Source organism: Chelonia mydas, chromosome 10 (genome assembly GCF_015237465.2).
Source record: "Chelonia mydas isolate rCheMyd1 chromosome 10, rCheMyd1.pri.v2, whole genome shotgun sequence".
In the NCBI taxonomy this organism is placed as follows: domain Eukaryota; kingdom Metazoa; phylum Chordata; order Testudines; family Cheloniidae; genus Chelonia; species Chelonia mydas.
Genome location: NC_051250.2, coordinates 76955722 through 76980458, shown reverse-complemented (window position 1 = coordinate 76980458; position 24737 = coordinate 76955722). Strand labels below are relative to the sequence as shown.

At 45.4% G+C, this 24737-nt stretch overlaps 1 protein-coding gene across 2 annotated transcripts; it reads left to right on the top strand.

The window, feature by feature from the left end:
* The first annotated feature begins 5202 nt into the window (after positions 1–5202).
* PARP16 (poly(ADP-ribose) polymerase family member 16) lies at positions 5203–14178 on the top strand. 2 transcript variants are annotated; one of them, XM_037911102.2, is made up of 7 exons: positions 5203–5318; positions 6246–6450; positions 9000–9137; positions 10324–10530; positions 11892–12063; positions 12880–13021; positions 13320–14178. In XM_037911102.2, the coding sequence occupies exons 2-7, from the start codon at positions 6259–6261 to the stop codon at positions 13462–13464; spliced, it is 996 nt and encodes a 331-aa protein (XP_037767030.1). In that variant the 5' UTR covers positions 5203–5318; positions 6246–6258; the 3' UTR covers positions 13465–14178. The 2 variants fall into 2 exon arrangements, with proteins under 2 accessions (XP_037767030.1, XP_043379771.1); XM_043523836.1 differs by lacking the exons at positions 5203–5318; positions 10324–10530.
* Positions 14179–24737: the final 10559 nt, after the last annotated feature.

The following is a 24737-nucleotide window of genomic DNA, read 5'->3' as shown; positions in this document are numbered from 1 at the left end:
TCTCAGTAACCATCCCCTAAATTGTAAACATTCAAAATATGCTGACATGAGAGTAGCTGAAAGTAGTCATGTGACAAGACAGCATTTTCTTTTCTCATGTAACAAGAGATATTTTACAATAAGACATGAAAATGATATTAATGCAGAAGTTCAAAATAGCAATGTAAAATTCCACTCAGAGGAAGAAACTGAAAGAGACATCTCCATGGTCATATTATATTGTTCTTTAACAAGTGCTGATAAGAAAACGATTATGTCTAATGAAATATTAGTGAACAAAATCAGCCAACTGAGACAGTCAATGACTGATTTTCAAAAGGAGCGCACAGAACAATTTAATATAAAGCAAGCTAATAAACACGTCCCAAGCTGAATCACTGAATGATGTAGTTAACAGCCTGTCAGAGACATCAGATATTTACAGACAGAATAATGCAGAGAATCAGATAAAGCAAAATGCCTCCTCACAAGGCCTTGCAAATGTGGAAATCAGTCTCAGCAGCCATATTCTGAGATCAGGATGCCTTACACAAGCCAAGAGAAAGAGATGATAGCTACACCTTCTCCTTAAAAGTAGCTCATCTCATCCTTCCATCCAAAAGTATTTTATGGATAATATATAGGAATCACTGCACCAAATGGAATGCAACCAAGTCCAAGATTGAAGGTGGCTGTCAGACAGCTGATTGGCACATACTACACTGCCACACAATGGAGGGGTGAGGAAATTTGCTGGCCAGTGACATTGGGGCAAACTCCTACTGTTACAGGAAGTGCTGTGGGATTTTTAATGTCCATGCAGAGCAGTCAGAATCTTGATTTTAAGGTTTCATCCAAAAGACCTCGCACAATAACAATCAATTACCAGTGTGTTAGGAAAAGAAAGGCAATATAATCCTTACGAGCTAGATAATGTTTTGAAGAGAAAAAGTATATCTAGATGTCTAGTAAATTTGCTAATCTAAAACCCCAAGTATCTTTAAGATCTTTATCTCCAAGGCTACAACAAGACCATACCGCAGCAAATAATTTTATGTTTTTATACTGAAGTCTTGTTTACATAACTGTTATTGAAAAATGCATTTTCTGTGAAATGATCAAGAAAAAAAAGATCGTATGCATATTTATTCCAACACACCAGTCCCTGACCATAAAATCTCATCATCTAAAAGATGCATTTTACATAGCTAATTTAAGAACAGTTAAGACTCTTTCTAAGGCAGCTACAGATATTTAAGCAAAGAACATTTTCTTTGAATTCCATCATTTATACGGGGAAAACTATCTTAAAATAATTCAATTATGATCTAATTTTGGGTACAGTAACTCCTCACTTAAAGTCATCCCAGTTAACATTGTTCCATTGCGGATCAATTAGAGAACATGCTCGTTTAAAGTTGTGCAATGCTGCCTTATAATGTTGTTTGGCAGCCGCCTGCTTTGTCCACTGCTTGCAGAAAGAGCAGCCTGTTGGAGCTAGCTGGTGGGGGCTTGGAACCAGGGTGGACCAGCAGCCCCCCATCAGCTCCCCACTCCCCTAAATTCCCTGTGCAGCAGCCACCCAGCAGGCTATCAATTGCCAGGCAGTTCAGTTGTCCCTCCCCCCAGTGCCATGTGCTGCTCCTGCCCTCTGCCTTGGAGCTGCTGCCAGGACCCTCCTGCTTGCTGTGCAAAGGGGGTAAAGAGGAGTGCTAATGTCAAGGGGTTCCCCCCGCTCCTGACCCCCATCTCCATAGAACAAGGGATACCCGACAGGGCTCAGGACGGAGGGAGGAGGGAGCTTGCTGGCAGCTCAACTTGCTGATCTACTTAAAAAGGCAATGTACTTAGAGTGGGGTCAGCATTCTTAAAGGGGCAATGCACGTCTCTCTCTCTCTCACACACACACAGTGTGTGTCTCTGTCTCTCTCTGCCATGCTGTCTCCCCTCGCTCCATTCGTGCTGCCTTGTAGGGTGTGAGGCAACATTAACAACAATGTGTTAACCCTTGAGGGCTCAGCCAAGTGCTAGTTCATCATTTACCAGTAAGGCATTCCCTGGGAAATATCCCACCCTCTGACTCCACCACCTCAACCAAGCTTCACAATCATCATTGCTGAGTACAGTATTAAATTGTTTGTTTAAAACTTACACTGTGTATATGTGTATGTATATACATATAAAATATAGTCTTTTGTCTGGCAAAAATTATTTCCCTGGAATTTAAACGTCCCATTTACATTAATTCTTATGGGGAAATTGAATTCGCTTAACATCGTTTCGCTTAAAGTAGCATTTTTCAGGAACATAACTAAAACAGTAAGTGAGGAGTTACTATAATTAGTAGTGTCTTATGTGTGATATTGTAATGGATTTGCTAGTTGCGGAGTCTCCTTCACTGGAGATTTTTAAGAACAGGCTAGACAAATACCTGTCATAATGGTGTAGTTATTACTTAGTCCTGTACTGAGTGCAGGGGACTGGAGTAGAAGACCAGTTGAGGTCCCTTCTAGTCCTACACTTCTATGATTCTATGGAATATAATTTGAACAGCACCTAAAGATTATCCTTCAGTTCAAGTGACAGCAGCCCATACTTTTGGAGCAGGGAGACCTGAGTTCTAGTCCCTCTGTCACTGTAATATTCCAAGCAGCGGCATGCAGCATGGTGACACCTCTGAAGATTTCAGATGGCCCAAGAGGTATTCAACTATTTTTGTTTGCACTCCCACTGTATACTGAAACCATGAACTGATTTTTGTCCATTGAGTTTGCCTGATTATGATGTATAGTGTAATCTACGCTACCCAGATGAAAAACAAGCGTTATCATACAACTGCTGAAAATTAGGAGAAAAAATGATCCCAGCAGAACAAGTGGAGAGAAAGGAGAGTGTGATGGGGCGGCTGCCCCTCACCGGCAGAAAAGGGGTTAAAAGCAGCCCTAGGGAGGCTGTGCTGGAGGCAGCCAATTAGAAAGGGGCTGAGAGGAGCAGCCAGTCATGGCCCAGGAGGCTCATATAAGAAGGACTGCAAGGCAGAGAGTTCAGTAGCTGACTGCTGCCTAAATAAATACCATGCATGTATGCCTTTTAAAGCTCTCTGAGCATTTAAGACACTTCTGCATGACAGGAGCCTGTATCAATTGATAAATTGCATATGGAATGCCCTTTCGGAGCTGATAAACCAAGTCACAACTGACTCCTCATTGAGATCCCTCCTCCAGACTTACTTCTGTTCTAATGCCTACAATTTAGGAATCAACGGGATTTATACTATTAAAAAAAAATCTGTCTCGCCTTGCTGTGCATCAGCTTTTTGCCAAGTAACAGTGCATTTTCACTGCTGTAACACCCCTCGCTGCCTTCACCCGCCTTAGTACCCTCTATAAAAATGCTATCTTCTGACAGGAGAAAAGGGAACAACTCTACTATGCCTTGCATGTCTCCTTTGACTCCCAAAGATGTGGGGCTGTCTGTATTATGAGGTCCTGCACCCTCTTCCTATCCAATAGTTCGAACAGGCTTGATGTTTCTTCTTCAGATCAGATCAGACCCCAACCCTGCCAAGTCTCCCCCACTTGGAGGTGACCTATTCACCTAGGATTGGGCATAAAGGCCAGTATGTATCATGAGAGAAACAAGGTGAGTGAGGTAATATATTTTATTGGACCAACACCTCACCCACCTTGTCTAATATCCTGGGACCAACACGGCTACAAAAACACAGTAGATACCGCTTTTAGGACAAGGGCTGGTTTTGGCATGTTTGTGATGGTCACACTCAACAGTTGGAGCTAAAGTGCCTTGCTCACTATCTGAGCACTGTCATAGTCTCTCATCCTCTGTGGAAGGGGGATACGAAGCACACCCCGGGTATTGGCTAGAGCTGGTCAAACTAGCTTGTGATGGAAAAACTGCAATTTTGACTAAATTAAAATTGCTGTTGAAAATACCTGGTTTCTGCTGAAGATTTCAAGGAAAACCCATTTCCCCCCTTGTTTCTCTCAAGATTTTCTGCAAGGGGGAAAAAATTAACATTTCCAGGGCAGCTCTGCCACAGGCTACAAGGGTGTCAATGAAACCCTGCAAAGCTCCTCTCTTCATTTCTTCATTCAGATGATCCCATCTTGGGATAGTACAGACGTCGACCCGCCCCAGGTCTCTGCTGGGGCAAGAGTGGGAAAGGAACGTGATGGGGGTTGGGCAGAAAGGAGGGAAAGAAAGACAGGGAGTGGAGAGCAAAACAGTGCAATGAGTAACAGAATGGAGAAAAGAATGGAAACTACGAATAAAGGGAAGGGGAAAAGGATGGGAGGATGGAGAGAGAGGGGGAAGGACAGAGAGAGGGTGGACGGAAAGTGAGGAATGAAGGGCAAAGATGAAAGAAGGCGGGGGAGGGGGTAAAACCCAAGGGATTGAGGGAGAGAGAGGGAGGGAAGGAAAAGTGGGCAAGGAGGGAATGGGAAAGAGAAAAAGAGAGAGGGGAGAGAAAGAAGGCAAAGGAAAGAGGGACAGCTAGACAGTTGGGGGACAGAGTCAGGGGCACAGGTAGACAATGGTGGGGACAGTGACAGGCCGACAGTCGGCAGGACAGAAGGAAAGCTGGGGGAACAGAAAGACAATGGGGAGACAGGAGGAAAGTCGGGGGGGGGGACAATCGGGGGGGGACAGTCGGGGGGGTCAGAAGGAAAGTCGGGGGAGACAGACAACGGGGGAGCAGTCGGGGGGACAGAAGGACAATGGGGAGACAGTCGGGGGGGACAGTCGGGGGGGTGAGAAGGAAAGTCGGGGGGAGACAGACAATGGGGGAGCAGTCGGGGGGACAGAAGGACAATGGGGAGACAATCGGGGGGGTCAGAAGGAAAGTCGGGGGGAGACAGACAATGGGGGAGCAGTCGGGGGGACAGAAGGACAATGGGGAGACAATCGGGGGGGACAGTCGGGGGGGTCAGAAGGAAAGTCGGGGGGAGACAGACAATGGGGGGGCGGGGAAATCGCGGGGGAGACAGACAATGTGGGGACAGCCAAACAGTCACGGGCCGTGGTGTCCCAGGGCAGGGGGCTGGCGCTGACGGGGTCCCCCGGCCCCGATCCGGGCCCAGCCGAGACACGGGGGGGGGGTCCTCTCCCCTTTCCGGAGCCCCTCGGGGACCGGGCTGGCCGCTGCCCCCGCTCGCCCGGCCCGTGTGCAGGAGGGAGGCGCCGTCAGCCGCCGGGGCTGGGCGGGGCCCCGGGAACCAGAGGCCGCCGCGGCTTCCGGCCGGCGAGGCAGGCCGCGGGGCGGGGGAGCCGAGCCCAGCCCGGGAGAGCGGGGGGCGCTACTGGGCCTGGGCTGCCGGGTGGGTAGCGCGGGGTGCGGGGGCTGGGAGTAATAAGGGGGAGAAGGGACTGGAGGGGGCAGTTGGGGGGAGAGGAGGAGGAGGAGGAGGAGGAGGAGGCCGGAGGGCAGTATAGCGGGCCGGGGGGGGGCAGGCTGGGGGCAGTAGGGGCGAGAGGAGGAGGCCGGAGGGCAGTATAGGGGGCGGAGGGGCAGGCTGGGGGCAGTAGGGGCGAGAGGAGGGGAGCGGGGGGGCAGGCTGGGGGCAGTAGGGGCGAGAGGAGGGGGCCGGAGGGCAGTATAGGGGCTGGGGGGGCAGTAGGGGAAAAAGAAGGAGGCCGGAGGGCGGTATAGGGGCCGGGGCAGTAGGGGCGAGAGGAGGAGGAGGCCGGAGGGCAGTATAGGGGGCGGAGGGTGGCAGGCTGGGGGCAGTAGGGGAGAGAGGAGGAGGAGGCCGGAGGGCAGTATACCGGGCTGGGGGGGCAGGCTGGGGGCAGTAGGGGAGAGAGGAGGAGGAGGCCGGAGGGCAGTATAGGGGGCGGGGGGGGGCAGGCTGGGGGCAGTAGGGGAGAGAGGAGGAGGAGGCCGGAGGGCAGTATACCGGGCTGGGGGGGCAGGCTGGGGGCAGTAGGGGAGAGAGGAGGAGGAGGCCGGAGGGCAGTATAGGGGGCGGAGGGGGGGGCAGGCTGGGGGCAGTAGGGGAGAGAGGAGGAGGAGGAGGAGGCTGGAGGGCAGTGTAGGGGGTGATCTGGGGGCCCAAGGGCAGTCAGATGGAGGGGAACTGCAGGGCAGGGTACATGTTCTGTAAATCCCTGAGACACGGATGGCAGGGTGTGTGGGTGGGGTGAGGACAGCTGTGGGGTAGCAGATTGGTGTGTCCCCCCCCCGTGAGCATTAGGGAAGGGCTTTAACCTCTGCTGAGCTGCTGCCCTGTGTGTTTCCTGGCCAGACCCCTGGTGGGGATGCTGCCCCGCAGGCCCAGCGATGCTGCCCTGAGGGAGAAGATCAAGGAGGCCACCCGCAGGGACATCTTGGCTGCGGATCTGAAGTGCAGCCTCTTTGTCTCTGCTTTACAGAGCTACAAGCGTGATTCCGTCCTGAGACCCTTTCCAGGCCTCTATGCCAATGAGGAGAGCAAGGATTTTGATGCATTGGTGAGTTATCATCCCCTCCGAGGGGACAGCTTGGCACCCGGTGAGTGGGGAGGGGAGAGGAAGAGCAGCAGGTATTCCTTCAGAGCACACGTGTAATTAGTTCCACGTAAAAACAAAGCCCAGAACAGATCCTATAAACAAGTCACTCGTTTTCATTACTGATGCACTGAATGCAACTTCACAGGAGTGTTGTTAGGAGCAATTAGTTAAAATCTATAAAGTGCCTCCAAGATGAAATGTGCTAAGTATTATTAACATGATTATCCACTTGACTAGTGCTGACTCCATTTCTGGCACCTCCTGGTTTAAGCACACCGGCTGTGCAGGCTTGCCTTACCTTCCCCTTGTTTTCTGGCTGACTGAGGGGTGCAGTGGAGGGTTACCACTTCCACACGGTGCTTTCCTGCATTGTAAATGTGTCCCCTTGTCCTCTCAGATTGGGGGTAAGAGTCTGATTCACTCAGAGTTCCCTGCTCAGTGCAGCTACTGCTTCAGGCCCTTCGTTCTGGAGCCTGTTCAATGTATCTGGTTTTCTGTACACACCGAGGACACGGACAGATTCCCTGCGGTGGCAAGATATGGCGTGAGCATTAGCGGCACATATATTATAAAAACTTGGATCCTTGTTAAGGACAGGTGGCTACCATAATTCTCCGAATCCCCTCACCCAATTTTGATTTTTCTGACTACACATGAGGCTGTTAGGTTGTGCTCTGTATGTATGTGTTTGAACACTGTCCACGAGTGAAAATTGCAAAACAGCTGCCACTATAACATTTTCAACTTCACAACTTTCTGAAAAACCCTCCTCTAGGATGGAAACTTTCCAGACATGGTCCCTGTCCAAAGGTGAATTTCCGTTTTGGTTGGAGGAAAACACCTTTTCAGGCATGTGATGTTGAATAAACAGACAGATGCCATATTGAGCACATAGCCCTCTGCATAAGGGGAAGGAGGGAATCACTGGTTTAATGGTGTCCTTCCAAATAAATGCAGTGTAATTTGTACACGGCTCTGGAAGTTAAAAAAATAAATAAATTAAAAAAGTAGAAAAGCTGTCATACTACTGCGTATATTGTGTTATAACTTATATATGGGCAAAAGCCTACATGGCTCTTTACAGACAATCATAAAAATGAGGTCCCGGCCCAAGGGTTTATATCTAAGTTGAATGGAAACTATAAAGCAGGTTTAAAATACATTGTTTTCTCTGTAACTAAAGAGTCAAAGCAGCCGTGCATAACTATGTACATTTACTAGCTCAAACAAAATACCTACTCTTGCTCAGTTAATGATAAAAAATGGATATGTTTTCTGCCCAGTATAAGTGGGTAAGTAAAATTTTGCGAGTCTGAAATGCAGTAAGATAGATTAAGGAATTGAGATTTAGAAGGTAAATGACAAATGTAGACTTGGAAGCTTCTGAGTCTGAGTTTGAAAGTCTGAAAAGGTTTAACAGGTAAAATAATATCAAAAGCCTTTTATTTTTTTCCCCCGTCTGTTGCTCTCTGGCAAATCCAGTTTGAACCAGTATGTGCAAGCCTCCTTGGGGTGGCATCTCTCTGGAGATGTTTACAACTTAAATGAGTCACCGTAATCACCACCTCACTGTTTTGATTCATGGAGGAGTTGTGGTAACTCTTCCCTCCTGGTGTTGCATATAATCCCTGGCCCACAGTCATAGGTATCAACTTCCCCTCTTTCCCGTGGGTCCTCGACCCCCCCCCACCCGTCCCCACCCCTTCCATGAGGCCCCACCCCTGCCCCCATTCCAAGCCCTTCCCCAAGTCCCCGCCCCAACTCCGTTCCCTCCGTGCCAACATTCCAACTCCTTCCCCAAATCCTGGCCCCATCCCCGCCTCTTCCCCTCAGCGCGCCAACGTTCCTGCTCCTCCCCCCCATCCCCGAGCATGCTAACGCTGCCAAACAGCTGTTTTCAGTGGCCAGGTGGGAAGTGCTGGGAGGTAGGTGGAGGAGAGGGGATGCGGCGCGTTCAGGGGAGGAGGAGGAGGTGGGGTGAGGGGAGCTTGGCTGCCGGTGGATGCAGAGCACCCACTAATTTTTCCCCATGGGTGCTCCAGCCCTGGAGCACCCACGGAGTCGGCGCCTATGCCCACAGTGATACATAACTTAATACGGTATGGTTCCCAAAAATATTACATGGGATGGCAATATCTGTCACACTTATACCACTCCAGATATTGCCTCTGTGTTGATGTAGTGACCACATTCAGATGTTTTTGCTCACTGTTCTTATGCATACCCCATGGATGCTGCTGCTGAATATAGATCATAGAATTATAGAAGACCTGTAACTTGCTCACACATAGTACTCAGTGTTGCATGTCAGAACAAATGACAAATTTCCCCACGTAATCTCAGTGTAAGTTTTTCAGAAGTGATTCTTGTAATTAATTGGAAATTGTTTTTCAACTTGTACCCCACAGATCCCCATTAGAGTGAAATATTATTTTCTTACCACTAGAGGTCTCTATTTAATCGTGATGATGAAGAGATGCAAACCACACTAATCATCTTTCTTACATTAGCTTGCAGATACAAATGCTTTGCCAAGCTTAAAAGAACTTCCAGAGTCTATTTCAGACACAGATAAAAGGACATGGGATCTGTTTAGCTGGATTTTATCATCTAAATTCTTAACTATACAAAGTACTAAGAAAAAGGAGGTAAGATTTCAAATTCTTATGAAAGTTTCATGACATGAGTTTTCTATTTAACACAACCACTTGCATGCAGGTGGTTACCTCAACCTGGGATTTAAGGGTTGTTTATTGTAAGGATTGAAAAGTATGTCAAGTGAACGCATTTTCCGGTAGGCATAGATGAATAAAGAGACAGTGTCTTTACCCCAAAGAGATCAAAATCTAAATAGAGAAGGAACAGGAGGAGGAATGTGTGCAGCAAAAGCAAGTGAATGACTGAGTGGTGATTAATCTATTATTTCCTATTAAAACCCCAAAGGTTTGTCTTAGCAAAACCCTTATATTGCTAATATATGGTTAATCACAGTTGACCACTCTATTGAATGTTGTACCCCTACCCTGTGTTCAGATTGTGAGGGCCTCAGGGCAGGGACCATGCCAGTTTTTCTATTTAGAAAACACCTCGTGTTGAGGAGGAAGAATGAGCTAGTGGTTCAGATGCCAGCCCAGGAGGCAGGATACCGGGGTTTGTTTCCATGCTCCGTATGATCTTGCGTAGGTAACGGTCTCTCTGTGCCTCAGGTTCCAATCTGTAAAATGTGCACTGCCTCACAGGGACGTTGTGAGGATAAATGTGTTAAACATTGTGAGGCACTCAGATACTACAATAATGGAGACTGTGTAAGTACCTAAGAGAGTTGTGGATGCTGCTGGAAATGATAAAAATGTCTTAGTTCCACATTTTTTTCTTTCCCAAGGAACATATCTCATGAATATATCTATATCATAGCCTTGTTTGTGTGTTGGGATGATGACACCATAACGATGTCTCTCTTCTTTTCCTCCCTCTCATTGCATCATCCACTTAACTCTGATATCTGAGTCCCATTATTGGGAGAGGAGGTGGGGGGGGACATTTAACTTTGATGTCATAACCTTACCACTCAGTAAAGCTCATGTGTATTCATAGAGAAGCAGCAAAGGAGAAGAGGGCAGGAGCGTGGAGGAAAAATAAACCCTTACAGTTCCCACAATCCACTTGGTCTTCTATGGTTACCATTACCAGCTAGCTGGGTATTAATACTGAATTATAAATGCACATAGGTAAATATATATAGGAACTAGGAAAGGATCTGAGAGTCTAAGCAAATTTCCAATGAACAATCTAGACCTTTTAAAAATAATACTAGGATTCCTTTCTGTTTTTAAGTATGAGAAGATCCAAGAGTTGACAGGAATGTCAAGTGATGCCGTTCCTACTCCTGACTTCCTGTTTGAAATAGTGTATTGTGATCAGATGAATGCCAAATTTGATGAAACCAGGGGAGAAAGGAAACTTATTTATGCATTCCATGGGAGTCGCCTTGAGAACTTCCATTCCATACTGCACAATGGTTTACATTGCCATTTAAATAGGGTAAGGTTTCCAGTATTTCTTGCATTGAACACACAGCTTTATCCTTCATTAAAACACCCCTCAGAGTTTGTGAAACAAATGTACAAACTTGTGTAGGGATAAAAAAAATGTGATCTGATATCTCATGTTGCTATTTGTTTTCCTTGATGGCAACACTGTTAACTTTGCATATGATTGTACTGGGTTTTATAATTCAGATTGAGCTTAAAAAATGCAGGTGATGTGAAACATAGGCATTAAATTATAGTCGTTTCTCCAATATGCCTGGTTGTAGCCATCCTTCACTTTAAAAATAAAAAGATGAATTTAGTGCCTCTGAAAAATGCTGGCTTATTTGACAGCCCTAGAGATGGAAGATCTCTAGCCTTATACCAGGAGGAACATGGTCAGTGTAGGTGCTCTCTGCCCAGGTATCAACTTTGGACCACCTCTAAAGGTGAGAAACTATCTGCTAACTGAGAGTCCTTTGCATCTGCCAGGAGATTGCTAACAAGGATGTTATTTGGTTGTGGGGGGGATGACTTTGTGGATGTCCATACCTGTTTGATAGAAGCTAGCTGGGACTATCACTTCTTTTCATGTAGGTTGTCACATAGCTGCCAGACAGTAGAAACACACAGTCACTACCAACCTGGGTCACGTATGAAACAGTGACTTATTTTTTTTTAATTTCATCCCCACATTCTTACTACCTCACTTTCATAAGCACCAAAGTTCACATGAAAACAAAAAGTTAAAAGGCTCACACTTTTAGGGTCACAGAGGGCAAGAAAGAATCTTTACCTTGCCAGGAGGGCACAGGGCATTTTGATTTTTTCCCCCACCCTCATGAGTTATCACATTGACTACAGTGGGAGGCAGCGTGCTAGATTACATGGGGTGGCAAATCCTATGTTTCTGAACTATTAAAGCAATTGCATTTGGGGGAAAAAAAAATCACACTTGAAAAGAACTTTTCTCCCTCGCAAAGCAGGTTTCTAAATGTCACTAAGGCCTTGTTCATGCACAGAATTTGCACCACTTTAAATATACCAGCATAGTTAAAGCTGTACAACCTCCTGAGTGTGGTTTAAAAAGTGCATATATTGGTCTAGCTTAATCCGTTTAAAAAAAAAAAAGTCACACCCCTAACTGAAATAGTTACACTGGTACAAAATCTGTCTGTAGTCCAGCGCTAAGGAGTTTAAGAACTGAGACTTCTGAATGTCACTGCTGTGTTTAAGCTCCATAATACTTTTGGAAACAGCGTGCTGGCATTTGGAAAGGAAAGCGCAGTGGTACGCTGTATTATTGTTCACTGTGGACATTCAGAGTGTTTGATCTGATGCAGTCTCTCTTGATTTACCTTTGTGCTATTTCAGACATCCTTGTTTGGTGAAGGTACCTACCTTACCAGTGATCTAAGCCTTGCTCTACTTTATAGCCCTCACGGTCTTGGGTGGCAACATAGTGTTTTGGGCCCTATCCTTAGTTGTGTAGCTGTTTGTGAGATTATCGATCATCCAGATGTAAAATGCCAGGTGAAGAAGAAAGGTGAGTGTATAAAAATAATTACAACTAGAGTGTTTGTTAGTCTATTAATACTCCTCAGGTCTTGGGTTGTGTATATGTGCAGTAATACAGCTAAGAATGTACTCGTGTACACTAGTTTCCCTTCTGCAGAAACTGACCGGGGGGCACCTTTTCTGGATGACCCATTAGCAAATCTACAAAAGCTTTCCACAAAAATGGAAACAATAAAATTTGATCATTCTGGTAGTGGGACCCTGCTAGATCAGTATCAAAACCAAAATAACATCCTATTTTGTTTTAATCTAGCGTCAATACGATAACAGAATGTGTTCTGTAATGCAGAGTTATTTCATTTGTTCCAGAAGTGAACCCAAGCCAAGGTATTCCTGTAACAGCAAGATTAATACGCTTTCTGTACTTATGCATGTTTGACTCATAACAAGGCCCATATTCTAGTAGTCAGATTTCATTTTGCTGTTTTCTTCCCACAGTTCTAGATCCTGTTGTATTATTTCTTGATCCTTTCTGATGTTAGCAACCCCTCAAGCATTGTGCTCTCGGCCTGCCTTCTCCTATCTCTAATGTGCCCCTTCTCCGCTCCCAACCCATAGTACTCCCATGCCAGGGATAACCAGCAGGGGCTGGTGTAGCCTTAACACAACTCTGATTCTCCTTTGGGATGCTAGGAGGGACCATTGAAATTTGAGGTAGAGCCGGGAATAAGAGCCCTGTTTCCTAACTCCAACTCCTATGCCTTGACCCGTCTTCCTTTACTGTCATACATGTGCTTTTGCTTTCCTTCCCATTCCCAAGAAAACCTCCTTTTGTCCCGTACAGATTCAGAAGAAATAGACAGGAAAAGAGCAAGAGTAAAAAACAGCGAAGGGGGCGATGTTCCACAGAAATACTTTGTTGTCACAAACAATCAGCTTTTACGAGTTAAATACTTATTAGTATATTCACAGAAACAACACAGGAGGTAAGAGTTCAACTCACCAGTACGATGAGCATGGTGCAAGTGCGAGATAGACGGATCTTATTTGTACAGCATTCTCTCTCTCAAAATCCAAAAATACAAAAGCAAGACATGCTTCCACTTACAGGAAGCAAAAAGGGATCCCAAAGCAAATAAAGGAGCAAAAGCAGTAGCTAGGAAAATCTTTATCAAAGCTTGCAAGATCATTTAAAAATAATAAAACATAATAAATGTGTCTTAATGTGACAAGATTATATTTGATGTAATTCATGCTTTTTATGCATTTTTTTTCCCTCCACAGGCCTTCTAGTCAGTCATCTTGGTTTTCCAATCATCGTTTTGCTATAATGATGATGATGTATCTACTACTGCTAATTGTTATAGGTGCCAGCAACTCACCGGCCTTCCTCTACTACTGGAATAGAATGTTCGACTCAAAAGAATGAGCAAGCTGGTTTATATGCTGTTATGTTCACCATGTGCCTTAATGATAGGAGATCTACAACCTACTGCATCTGTACCAGCTCTCTGGAAATGGGGTCTCGAGCATTTGGTTATATTCCAGTTGCATTACCTTCATGGCCCCCTTTCCATTTTTTCTTGTTTTAAGTCGTTTTCTTTCTTTGAGTAATGAAGGAGCCTGATCGGCTGAAAAGGGAGCTACCATTCTTGCCCTAGGGACGCTGAAGTAGAATGAACAGTTCTGTACACACATTTTAGTCAACGGTCCAAAAAAACCTTTATTTACAATTAATTAAAACTTTGGTGTGGAAACTGTTGGGCCCCAGGTGCTGGAACTGGGGGTGCAGCCGCACGCCCTGGCTGGAAGGGGTTTCTATCATACACAGGGTGCACAGTTTGGTTCAGTTTCTCTCAGCACCCCTGTATTGGGGGTGTTTATTCTCTGCCAGATTAAACCAGCAATATTTATTTATAACGCTGTTGGAAAGGAGGAATTCTCTTTACCTCACACACAGGTAAACCTGCAGTAGGTTTTATTGCTTTGACTTGAGAAACCCTGTGTCTTTACTGAAGAGGGAAAGTGCTGTTTCTCATATGATAAAGCAGGATCATCTTAATTACAATTTTTGACAGGGGATTATATTTAGGCACAGTGATTGTAACAAAACATTATAAATAAAACAGTAACCAAATCGGAAGGATCTGAACGTTCTTGTGTGTTTTTGAAAATAAAATCACTGGATAAAGAATTAATACTGAATTTTAGAGCACTGTAGGTGATGATGAGAGGAATACGTCTTAAGTACAGTACGATGGGCCAGATCCTCAGCTAGGTTCAGAGAGTATACAGTGCACGTCTGGGGAGAGGGGTTGTAAAATCAAAGTTCACCTTGGCCCTCCCCCACTAAGGGGCACACTATATGCAGGGCTGGTCCCTATGTCTAACAGGCTCAAATGGGAGCTCAGGATCAGGGCTGGGCAGGGGCTTCCCATCAAGAAGGAAGGGGAAGGTCTATGCCACTGGCAGATCTCTGGGTCTGGGAACACTGTTTTCACAGCCAATGGTGCAGTGCAAGGTGGTCACAGGATGCTCCAGCATGTGGCTCTATGTTTGTACACATGTCCCGTCTCTTTTTCTGCATTTGTGACCTGATAACTGCAGTAGGAATGTATCAAATATTTCCTAAAACAGTGTTTTAGAAATATAATATTTTGAGAGCAGGATTTATTTTGTTTCCGAGGTCAGAGAGTGATGTCAGCTTAGTATATACTACATTTAGGTTTTCACTTGATAACTGACCTTTGTACGTGTGTCTGTAAGATGTACTGTCAACATAAAGTTATCAGAAGGAGATTGGTTTTTCCTCTTTCAGAATTACATTATCTGTGTTAGGTAGGCTTCATGCCAATATGTAAGTAGTAGCCGTGTTTTACTCTTTTTTTTGTTTTGTAAATCAAATTACACTAAGAACCCCTCATTTATCATTTAGAATTGTTTGACAGTGTATAGGTTTGGGAGAGTTCTGTGTAGTGCACGCTTAGAGACTTGGAACTTTCAAAGAGATTTGAAAATCACTTCCCTGTCTGAATGTTTCATCTGTACTATAGTTATAAAACCGCCTAACAGTATAAAAACTGAAAAGGCTAGCAAAAAGAATTTTCTGTTGTTAGTTTGTTGTGCATATGGGGATAACTTTGCATAGGGTCAGATTCACTAGTTCTCCTTTTATGGAACAGCAAGGCAGCAGAAGAACCCCACATAAAATTGCCTTAATACAAATATTTGTAAAAGCTTCAGGACAGATTTTAAGATTGTGATCTCAGAAACTGGCAGGTTTTTTAAATAAGTCAACTTTAAATAATTGAAATTGACACTGTCCCTTTAAACTCTGGGGGCTTTTAGCACTCGTTTTGAGCACAGTAAAACTTTAATTTTGTGAAGATGTGAGTATGGGTGACTTTGACCAGTCTTGATGTTAATCTCAGATTTAAGTACAGTGATGCGGTGCAAGCAGGAGAGTTCCACATTTATAAAGCGCTACATTTTGTGTTGTAAACATTAGTTATGTTTTGAGACAGCCAGGGTTCAACAAAGAAGATCTACACCCTATGAAAGTAGATTCAGCAGCAAACTAGCCAAGGTTGTGAATAAAGTGTCAGGAAGCAATGAACTATTTCAGACAGAACTATTTTAATTAAGCTTTGGGGTTGGCTGACTTATTTTTAAAGGCATTAAGAGACAAAATATTTTATGAAATGTGTATTTTCTCACCTTTGAGATTTTGAATTATATAAATTCAACTTTACATCTTTAACAGAAGCATCGATTCTAGGAGCTAAAAGTTCGTCATGACTTATGGTAAAGTAGCCTCACAGGGGTGTCAGATAGGGAAGTACCATGTCCATTTCACAGACGGGAAACTGAAGCACAGCCACTAAGTAAGGTGCAAGGGAAATGGTGATTAGGGCATTTTACAGTGAAAATGGATGGTTTTAGAAGATTTAAAATGGCAAAGGAAGCCACCTTCAGGAGAGAGGTTAAATGACTTGCTTATTAGGGTGAGGAAAGAGCGGTTTTAAAAAGTTGTGCATGTTTAAAGGTGATCACATTGGAAAAAAAAAATCACAATTGCAAAATTTGATAACAGCTCCTGTGTGAAATCTGTTATTAACTAAACTGTAAGGAAATGGTGTGTACTCCCTGAAGCCATAGTGGAGTGTCTTTTAAGATGCATGAAGACCATGATTATCCTCTAGGCTTCTGATTATCCTTCATCTGAGGATTTCAAAATGGTGGGCAAGTATTAAATCCCTTTTCCTGATGGTTAAATTTAGGGACAAAGAAGTGACTTGACTGAGAATATACAGCAAGTCTGTGATGTAGCTGGGAATAAAACCCACCAGACTTGACTAGAGGCCCCTGCTGTAACCACATTAGAAGTTTAACATCTGTGGATGGCTGAATTGCTGGCAAAACAGATTAGATGAATGGCAGAGAGATCCAAGGCAAAAGATAGAAGTTAGATGCATGCATCTGCTCGAGACTGCAATCTGACCCTTAATATTATGCTTGATCAATGCAGCTTTTTCATTGAACAGTGAACCCTACCGAAAGGTCTCACTGCATATTTCTGGCAAACGAGACGAGGGTTACTACCTCACTGATTAACATCTAGGGAAAAGATATTTTGACACACTTATTCTGTCACCTAATTGCCAGAAATAATGACTTGGTAATCAGGTTTTCTAACTCAAGCCCTCAAAATTAGGCCTAAACCATGTCAACACTGGCTGTGCTATTGTGGCGACATCACTATCAATTCTCACTCAATCTCACTCACTGCACCTAGAAGCATTTATTCCGGTGAATTTCTCTGCCAGAACGCCTTTATTTATGCCCTGTGTAGCTTGCAAAACAAGAACATTATCATCTAATGCCACATTGCCTTTCACAGTCCATTAATACTGCCCAGCTTTACAGCATATCCTATGCCCAAGTAACATGGGCACTAATCATAGAGCTGATTTGAAATTAAAATACTTCTCAATTAACATTTTATTGTTCCATGGAGCGGAGGACAGAAGCCTCTCGATCTCTCTCTTTAAGGCAGCTTACCCTTTGGTTCTCCATTACAGGAATTAGGCTTATACGGGGATCTCAGGCCATTTCTGAAAGCATGGGTGTGTATTTTTGGTGCACGTCAATGTGTGTGTGCATGTGTATATTAGTGCCATAGGTGTGCACAGTGATTGCAAGCTATTTAGAGTATAACTAGCAGGGTGGCTGTGGCAGCATGGGTCCAGCTCGGCCATGCCAAGTACGTACCCACCGGGTTCAGGCAGGTTTGTATTCAGCCCGCCGAAGCTGCATCCATACTGCCCGGGTTACTGTAGCGACATCACCATTTCTGCTCACGCTAGCAGTCATCGAGCTGGCGTGAGTACACATACCTGAGCTGGGAACTGCACCCCTAGCTCGCAGGGCAGAGGTCTAAGAGGCAGGAGTGGATACAGCGCTAGCCACTCGGTGTTCGTAGTGGCTGCAACTAGAACTACTGGGGGACCAGCTGGGTCTTCAAGAGCCCTTGGAAGGAGGAGAGGGAGGTCGTGTGACACATACTAACTTGGGAGGTTGTTCCAGGAGAAGGAGCAGGCACAAAACTGGGGGGGCGAGCAATTAATTAAGACAGAAGGAGAAGCTGGGAAGAAAGACAGGAATTTTTGAGACTTTGTTGCTTAGAACAACTGGTTCTCTAAGAGCCAGGGGCCTGTAGCCCAGAACTGCCACTGCAAACAGCGGAAGTTTTGTGTGGGGAAAGGAGCAAATGTCTCATTCTGTTATCAGTTGTTAAGCAGGTCTCCCAACAGACTACAGCCATTCTTTTTGGGTCCCGGACGAAGGATGGTCCAGCGGTCAGGGCCATAGCCTGGTACTTAGGAGCTCAGGGTTCAGTTCCCTCCTCTGTTACAGCCTTCCTGTGTGACCTTGGAGAAGTCACCTGGCCTTTCTATGCCTCAGTTCCCTATCTGTGACCTACCTTGCGGGTGCGTGAGGATAAATACCTTAAAGATTGTGAGTTGTTCAGATACGATGATAACAGGATTCAGATAACGCATTTATCAGCTGATAATGCATTCTGAACTCAGGGCCGCATCCTGCCACTATTTGGAATCCGTGTGGAGGACGGGTTACTACGTGTATTTCCCAATGCTGGCAAGATACGTTCACTTGAATTACTTTGTGGTAGAAAACACAAAGTTGTGCCAAGCAACTCCCACAGGTATTTTTATTACTGAATGTGAACCAAAGGTTAGCCTATTAAACAGTTTACATCTTCAAAGCACCGGGCAAAGTGCTGAAAAAGTACTGAGTGCTTTACTTAATGGGAAGCTAATGTAATTTTGCCTGCACAAAAAGTCTGAATAAAACTGAGTAAGCAGCTCAGGATTAGGCCCCGAAGCTGCAAAATGTCTAGATCCCTCTGCTCATCAAAATGGTCAGCACAGCAATGTGACGAACAGCGAGAATGTGCCGCTCGGACACAGACATCTGTCAAACGCCTTTTCATGAATTGAAAATATTTTATTTAAGTGAAACCAATCTTTTAAGTTACTTGTCTGATATTTTATTTTTGTTTGCTTTGTTACGATAAAGCAAACTGGGTCTCTCTCTGCTCCGGTTTGGCCCAAGTCCAGTAGAATTTTAATAAAGTGGCCCCCGGTGGCCTCCAGGTTTTGCAGTAAGGGGCTAGTGCATTGGCATCTGAAAGTGAAACATACTAGAAATAAAACTGAAGCTGACTGGTCTCTCTTCCTTGCCCAAGCTGCGAGAAATGCAAACAGATTCTACAAAAGTCACTTATTTTTAAAATTTCCATTTTAACAAATTAAGATACTGAGAGAGAATTTTCTCAATGCTCATCTACCTTTAACATCTCCTTGAAGCGAGATGTCCAGTAGCCTCCCTCAAAGGAGCTGGAAAGAACAAGCTTCAGAAATTCAAGGGAAGAAATGTACTGTTTAGTTTTGCAGAGTTAGGAAACTGTAGTGGGAAAGGCTGATGGCCGGTGATCATGCATTTCATGGTTAGAATTTTATTTTTATAGAAGCAAGAGTAATAACCTTTAGATGAGACATTAAGCATTGGAAATATCGGTCAGGCTGAAGATTGTAGCTGTAAGTCACCAAAAATAAAACAAAGAAATACAAATAGAAATCTCCATTTAACAACAGGCTGTATGTGTAAGTTACTCTTTAAAGATCCCATTCTGAGTATTGCCAACCACAAGCATTCAAAAATCATGACTCAGGCCTCTCCAAAATCATGAGATTGGCTTAACAACAATAAAATGTTTTTCTATTTGCTTTCTGAGCCTTTAGGCTGCTCTCACTTGATATTTCAAGCTGTTTGTCACAACCCGGAAGGCTAGAAACTTACTTTCATTTCAAATGAGAGCTGAGAGTCTCATGCAATCTCTGGATTCCAGCATCTGGGGAAACACCAGGTATAAACAAGACTGAATCCCTCAAATGCTATTAAGTAATGTGCTCACCCCTGGAGCAGCAGGCCTGGTGCTATAGGGAGACAGCAGAAATGTGTCAGCCATGTGAGTTGGTATTTGCTCGGTAACACCTCTGCTCTCTGGCGTCTAGTGATGCTACTCTACAAACTCAGCTGCTCCTTCCCCTAACCACCAGCTCTGCTCCTTAGAGCCCCAAATGCCTCCTCCTCCTTGCTCTTCTGTGTCTGGGAATCGGAGTCTGCCCCCTAACCACCATCTCCACCTTCTGCAACCTCCAAGCACCTTGATCCCCAGATTCTCCCTAATGTTTGCAGACCTCGCCCTGCTGTTTAGCAGTTCCTCCTGTCCCAGCCAGGGGAATTCACCCACTTCTGATTCCACTCAGCTGCCTCTGCCGCCCTCCCTGCTCGTCAGGAGTCTCCATCTCCATCCATTTGGCCTTTAAGAATTGGTCAGTTAGCACTGCAAAGAACACGCTTCAGTCCACTGGTGGTTTGCAAACTATTCTTAAATTAGTGAGGTGTGCGAGATGGGGCCTGGAGTGGCATTGTTCTGCTTGCTGATCTGGCCTTAGTTTAGCAAAATATCAAAGCATGTGCTTATGACCCATTGCAGACAGCGGTAACACAGCCACTTCCAGTGCATCAGTTGCAAGGGGACTTAAGCACATGCTTAAAAATGTTTAGCAGCATAGGGATGGAATTATTCGTGTGCTTAAAGTTAGGCAGGTGCTTTAGTGAGTTTCTTGACTAAGGCCTGGACGGTAAGGTCAAAAATGAGAGTGATTCCAAGATGGCAGCACAAATGCTTACAGGGGCAACACACACATGAGTATTTGCAGGACTCATTTTCTACCAATGTTCATGTAAATGGCACATAAACCCTGGTGCGAAGGGTGGTGTCAAAGTGATTGGAAACAGTAATAAAGCAATTGGCTAAGCAGCAGTTCTGCAGAAAATGACCTGGGGATTATAGTGGATGAGAAGCTGGATATGAGTCAGCAGTGTAGTGCTGTGGATATGAGCAGTGGATATTAGTCAGCAGTGTATGCCTTGTAGCCAAGAAGGCTAATGGCATATTGGGCTGTATTAGTAGGAGCATTGCCAGCAGAACAAGGGAAGTGATTATTCCCCTCTATTCGGCACTGGTGAGACCACACCTGGAGTATTGTGTCCAGTTTTGGTCCCCCCACTACAGAAAGGATGTGGACAAATTGGAGAGAGTCCAGCGGAGGGCAATGAAAATGATTAGGGGGCTGGAGCACATGTCTTACGAGGAGAGGCTGAGGGAACTGGGGTTATTTAGTCTGCAGAAGAGAAGAGTGAGGTGGGATTTGACAGCAGCCTTCAACTACCTGAAGGGGGGTTCCAAAGGGGATGGAGCTGGGCTGTTCTCAGTGGTGGCAGATGTCAGAACAAGGAGCAATGGCTGCAAGTTGCAGTGGGGGAGGTCTAGCTTGGATATCAGGAAACACTATTTCACTAGGAGGGTGGTGAAGCACTGGAATGGGTTCCCTAGGGAGGTGGTGGAATCTCCATCCTTAGAGGTTCTTAAGACCCTGCTTGAAAAAGCCCTGGGATGATTTAGTTGGTGTTGGTCCTGCTTTGAGCAGGCGGTTGGACTAGATGACCTCCTGAGATCTCTTCCAACCCTAATAGTCTATGATTCTAATTGGTGGGCTTTATTTTAAAAAAAGTTTGTATTACACGTGCTCGTTTGAAGGTCTATTTAAGACAAACATCCCCAAACAAAATCTTTAGCTTTAGCAAGCTAAGGCAAAGCTGACAAGTTTTAGGCTCTGATCTACCAGATTGTTTATGGAGAACTGAACGAGATGGGTCAAGAAACACCTTTAAAAAAAAAAAAATCACAAAATAGAGATCTAGCATGGAGTATTTTTAAAAACATGTTATCACTTCTAAATACCAGTCTTAAAATAATTGTGGTGACTCACAGAAAGATTGCCAGTGGAAAACAAAATAAACTAAAACCATTTCCTTTCGGCCTCTTTCCAGCTGACTGACGCAAATGCTAAGGTGAACTAAAAAAGAGTAATAGGATTTTTTAATGAGTGTCTGGCAATCTAAACAGTTAGATGTAATCATATTTGTTATAGTAAAGTGAATTTAATTCTAAGGAGAGCACTAGACTTATATTAAAAGGAGTCAGTAGACATCCCCAGAAAATTGGATTTGGTTCTATGGCTTATCATCGATATTACATTGTTCCATGAGGCTGTATTTTATCAAATGAGTGAAAACGTTTCAGTAAACTTTGAATTTTCATCTTTTCAGTTAACTATGTAGCTCTATCATCACTCAAAAGGATTAGATGAAATACTGTCACCAGAAAAGTTATTTTGTCTCATTTTAATTGTGTGTACTTAATGAGCCAGGTTCACGCAGGATGTGGTGTATCCAACAGGGGCATTTGATCCCATGCTTGTTAAATATAATTGCCACTAGATTTTCTTGCTACTTAGCAGATAATTAATGGGCAGGTAGGATCTAAAAGCAACAATTTAATGAGATGCTTAGCTTCCTAGGAAAATGGGAGTTTCTATGTCCTACTAAGATATCATGCCATGTAAGTGGCATGTAATAGCGTGACTGCTTCCTCCTTGTTTGTCACATTTGGGGGACATGGCAAAGTTCTCTGTTCCTAAAGGGAATTATTATAGATCCCAGGCTTTGCTGCTTTTGTAAAGGGGTGAAAATAACTGAGAAGGAAATCTCAACAGCCACCGGCATCTAAGACCATAGCTTGCAGCTTTCCTGTATAGCCTTTCATAAAGGACTCTGGAACAAACCGAGATCTCTCTCTGATCGCAGTAAAATAAAAGAATGCAATGACCACCACCCTGTAGCTGAAGTACCACATTTGTGTTAATGGGGCTTGTGCTGAGAAATATAGTCTTGTGTGAATCCATAGGACTAATCCAGCTAACACTTCAGATAACAGCTGGAATTGGGCAGCAGCCTATTACAGTGAATTGGCCCTCAGTTATAGTGCAATTGATGGAGTGAACTGTACGATCCAAGATGGTATCTTACTACAGCTACTAATTAGACTTTCCCTCAATAGAGGCACATTAGGATTGGGATTTCACTACTGGTAGCAGGAAGCGGAGGCGTTCTGATCTGGATCTGGTTTCGCTTAGGGCCCAGGTTAGAAGATGAAGCAGGGTCAGGGCACGGGGGTCACACTGAATGGTGCTAAAAGCTCCTGAGCTGTTCTCAAACACAACATCCACATCAGTTCAGGCGACGGCCCCAGAACCAGAAATGCAGGGGCAGTTTCAGACCCAAGTACAAGAAACCAAACACCAACCCAGAATTCACAGGGGGCTGAATTTGAGGTTCTGAGCTTCGTCCCATCTCTGTTTTCCAGAGCACCTGGCAAGACCCATTATCTGTGCTAGACTCCTACCGTCAGCAACCCAGCTGACACTGACCCATTGCAAATCTATCCTCTTGCCAGTTCTGTCTCCGTTGCCTGGCTGGCTTGGCGCTAGGCAAGCAGGGTGATATATTTGGCAACGTGCTTTTTTGGTGACATTTTCATTTCATCGTGAAAGCTGTCTCCGCAGGCTCCCTGCCCACACCCCGAGCTTCCTGAAACGTGCAAATGTCAGACTCAAGCACAGAGAAGAAAATGCAGAAAAAATAAAAATGCCTACAGATGACAGAGACCAAGAACCAAGTGATGGAAGGAAAGGACACCACCAGCAGGTCTTACGCTTACTGAAGCGCAGAGCTACCAGAGAGCCTAGAGCTGAGCCTAAACCCCCTAGGTCCCAGTAATTCTGGACACCAGAGAAGTTCAGAAGTGGGCATGGTGGAGATGAGGAGAGCTCTTTCTGGAGACAGAGCTGAAGCAGTTTGGGGCAGCTGCTCCTTCAGGCCCCTTCCAGCAAAGCACTTAAGCACATGGTTTAACTGTAGGTGTTTTCAGTCCCACTGAATTCCATTGGATTTAAGCACGTGCTTAATTATGTTCCTGAATCAAGGCCAAGAGGCCGGCACCACAGACCTGGCTGATTGTAGCCCAGTCAGTCTCATGAACCCCCATTTTACAAACGGGGAAACCGAGGCACTGGGAGTTAAGTGACTTGCCCCCGGTCACCCAGCAGGCCAAGCTGGGAATAGAACCCAGGTCTGCTGCATCCCACTCTAATGCTGTAGCCACTAGGCAACACTGCCCTTCCTCCCCGCTTCCACACAATGCACGCCAACCTCACACAAGGGCCCCTCCCTCCCAACGCCGACTGCTGGGCAAGGCCTATTGCTTTGCTTTCGTGCCGGACGCAGCAGGGAGTGAGGAAGGCCGACGCCGTCTCTTGACGGGCCTGATGCCGAGCAGCCTCAGGTCCCTCCACGGCCCATAGGACGGAAGCAGCCAGCGTGCGGGGGTCGGGCCAAACTCCTTCATGCTGCCCAACAGCGCTGCCTGTGAAGCCGGCAGATGGCTCTGCCCCAAATAGCCTTCTACAGCTGACCCGAGACGCGGGAGGAGCGGCTGCATGGGCCGGCCAGGCAGCTTCACGCTGGTGAGCAGGGAAGGGCAATGCTCCGGATTCCTTGCCGGGGAGTGGTTTTAGGCTTTTGCAGGTGCTGTGCTGGCCCAGACAGGCTGCTGCCATCGCTCTGAGGTAACGAGTGGGTACATGCAGGAGGAGCAGCTCAGTAAAGCATCAGCAGAGTGGGTAAGGGGCCATGAGTGGTTTAGATGGGGACTCAGCCTTGGGGTCCCAAGGTCTGACAGGGGCTGGCTGCGGAGGGTCCCCCCTGTTTCAATCTGCCTAGTGTTCAAGGAGAGAGGCACCAATGCAGGTCGGGAGACGAGGGGCGAGAGGGGAAGAGAACAACGACCGGAGATTCATCTGAACAGAATCTTCCCGAGAGAGCCCCAATCTCAGAGGGACCTGAGACAACTACAAGACTCTGAAACAGGCCCTAGAAATGCTCGGATATGTATGCAGGGCATCTCCTTAGACTAGCGAATATGGAGACAGGACTGGCATAGCCAGCGGGGCCTTTCCATTCCTTGGCAGCCCCCCAGAAAGGTGAGGCCACCGCTCTAGGCTTTGCAAGTCTGCAAAGTCAGCTCTGAGGTCTATCTTAGGTATTTATCTATTACCCCCTATTACCACAGCCTCTGAGCACCTCACAATCCATAATGCACTTCTCCTCACAACACCGCTGTGGGGCAGGGCAGTGCTGTTATCCTCAGTT